The following is a 2,020-nucleotide window of genomic DNA, read 5'->3' on the forward strand; positions in this document are numbered from 1 at the left end:
CTGCTGAAGCACAGAGTGCTGCCTTGGAAGAAGGACATGCTTGGAGGGTAGCTATCTTCTCTTCTTTTCTATTTTTGTAATTAGTAAGTGTCTGTTGAGAGTCAAAACACAGAGTGTGCTGTGATGTTAGTGCAGTGCTGGTCACAGTATAGCTTAGCTCCGACCTGAAGCAATCACACTGCAAGCATGCAGATCTGAAAGACAATATCCATCTTTAGCAAAACTGTCACATTCACAACAACCTTCTACCACTGCTTCTCTGTCCCCCTAGTGTCCAGAGGAAAGTTGAGGGGGAAAGCAGACCCACCAGAACTTTACTGCCAGTTTGCAAAACCAGTCTCTGAGGAGGAATATGTCAAATTAAATGCTTCCCCACATGGAAGAGGCTGGGGCTCTGACTAATGGCTTGCTCCCAGTAAGTTTAATTGCAGAATATACAAGAGGCAGGACCTCTTGCAATGAAAACTGATGTAACTTGTTTATAGTGTCTTGTGGACAGACAGCTGCAGTACAAGTTTTCCCACATGCTCGTCTCTTAGGGAATAGGAGTCATTACTGAAGCACTAGCTGGTGCTTTATGTACGGGAGGGAAATACTGCTTGATTTACTGAGTGCCTGGTGTTTTGCCTGAGCAGAAACATACCAGATTTTTCTTTCTTCTGTCATATTTGATTTTCTTTTTTTTCCCTTTTATTTATATATATATTTTTTTTTAGATACTGAGCTTTCATCATTAACATCTGGCTTGTGTTTTAAGCCAACTGAAATGAGCTGCTGCTTGTAGATTAGCCCCCTTCAAAGTTGCATTTCTTTTTCTCATCCTTGCATTAAACTTGCCCAGCCCCCAGTTTCCTGTAAATTAAATCTGTATTGCATGTGCTCTAATTCTCTTCTGTGGAGGCTTTAGTGTGGATTTAACGGTAATTCATTTTCTCTATAGAAACGTAGCACAAGAATGAACATCTTGGGTAGCCAAAGTCCACTCCATCCTTCCACACTGAGTACAGGTAAATCTGCTGGTTTGTAAGCATAATATCAGAGGCCTCTGTGGGTAAATAAAAGTCACATTTCATATAGAGACAGACATAGAGTGCAGTTGTGTAGTATTAATGCCTCGATGTCAAATTGTCAAATAAAATGTTTATGAATAGATTCTCTGTCATTAACATGCTTACCCATACATATATAGTAGAAGGAACTTGTTTTTCTTTGAAGGCACGCTCAAGCTTTTCTTCAGTATTAATCTTATGAAAATCAGATTTTCTAAAAAGAAAAACTCATAAATGTTTCCATTTAAAACAATCCAGAAGTCAATTCTTTGTTTTAGACAAGGAAAGACAATGAGTGTTCTTTTAATCTTTACAAAATAAAAAGTCTTCAAAATAGCATTAATTCCGTAATAACTGAATAATGTAAAATACAGATGTCTGTAATGTGAGTCCTGAGCGTCTCTTCATGATTGTAAGTTCATTAAAATATTAGGAAGTTGCATATTAATATACTGTACTTCTTAAAGGAAGCACAGCTATTCTCTGTTTCTATTCTGTGTTTCTAGTCTGTTGAACAGAATTTAAAAATACCATCTGAAAAGCAAACAAAAAACATAAAACCATTTTGGGTTAGCTCCACCCTTGAAAGCATAAGCTAAAGTGCTTTTCATTATTTGAGAGTTGAAGGGACTCAGTTCTCATGCATTAACTTATACATTGTGTTCTAAGAACTATTTAGTCCCAGTATTTTCAAGCAGCTATGAAGAGGTGACACTGTTAGAGATTTCTCTCATGAACCTGATCGTACACCTGTAAATCAGAAAATACATGGAGATAATGCCTGTCTACTTGGTGTATTAAGTAGATGCAACAGCTGGTGCATTTTTTTTTCATGTTGATTCATTTTTTTATATAGATTGAGGAAAGATTTTTATACTCTGTAACAAAACTATACCCACTTTTAAAATGTTTAAATAATTAGTGTGTGAAAGAAACTGTTGCACATGTAACTTTTAAACAGTTCTCTTTCC

General features: G+C 36.5%; 1 protein-coding gene across 1 annotated transcript in view; it reads left to right on the forward strand.

The window, feature by feature from the left end:
• The window catches only part of GRB10 (growth factor receptor-bound protein 10), a 28,345-nt gene that overhangs the window by 19,045 nt on the left and 7,280 nt on the right, over positions 1-2,020 (forward strand). Inside the window, exon 9 of the mRNA XM_010143829.1 lies at positions 941-1,007. Coding sequence (XP_010142131.1) covers positions 941-1,007 — 67 coding nt within the window. The remainder of the gene's footprint in view (positions 1-940; positions 1,008-2,020) is intronic.

The sequence above is a fragment of the Buceros rhinoceros genome, unplaced genomic scaffold (assembly GCF_000710305.1).
Source record: "Buceros rhinoceros silvestris isolate BGI_N320 unplaced genomic scaffold, ASM71030v1 scaffold24289, whole genome shotgun sequence".
NCBI lineage: Eukaryota > Metazoa > Chordata > Aves > Bucerotiformes > Bucerotidae > Buceros > Buceros rhinoceros.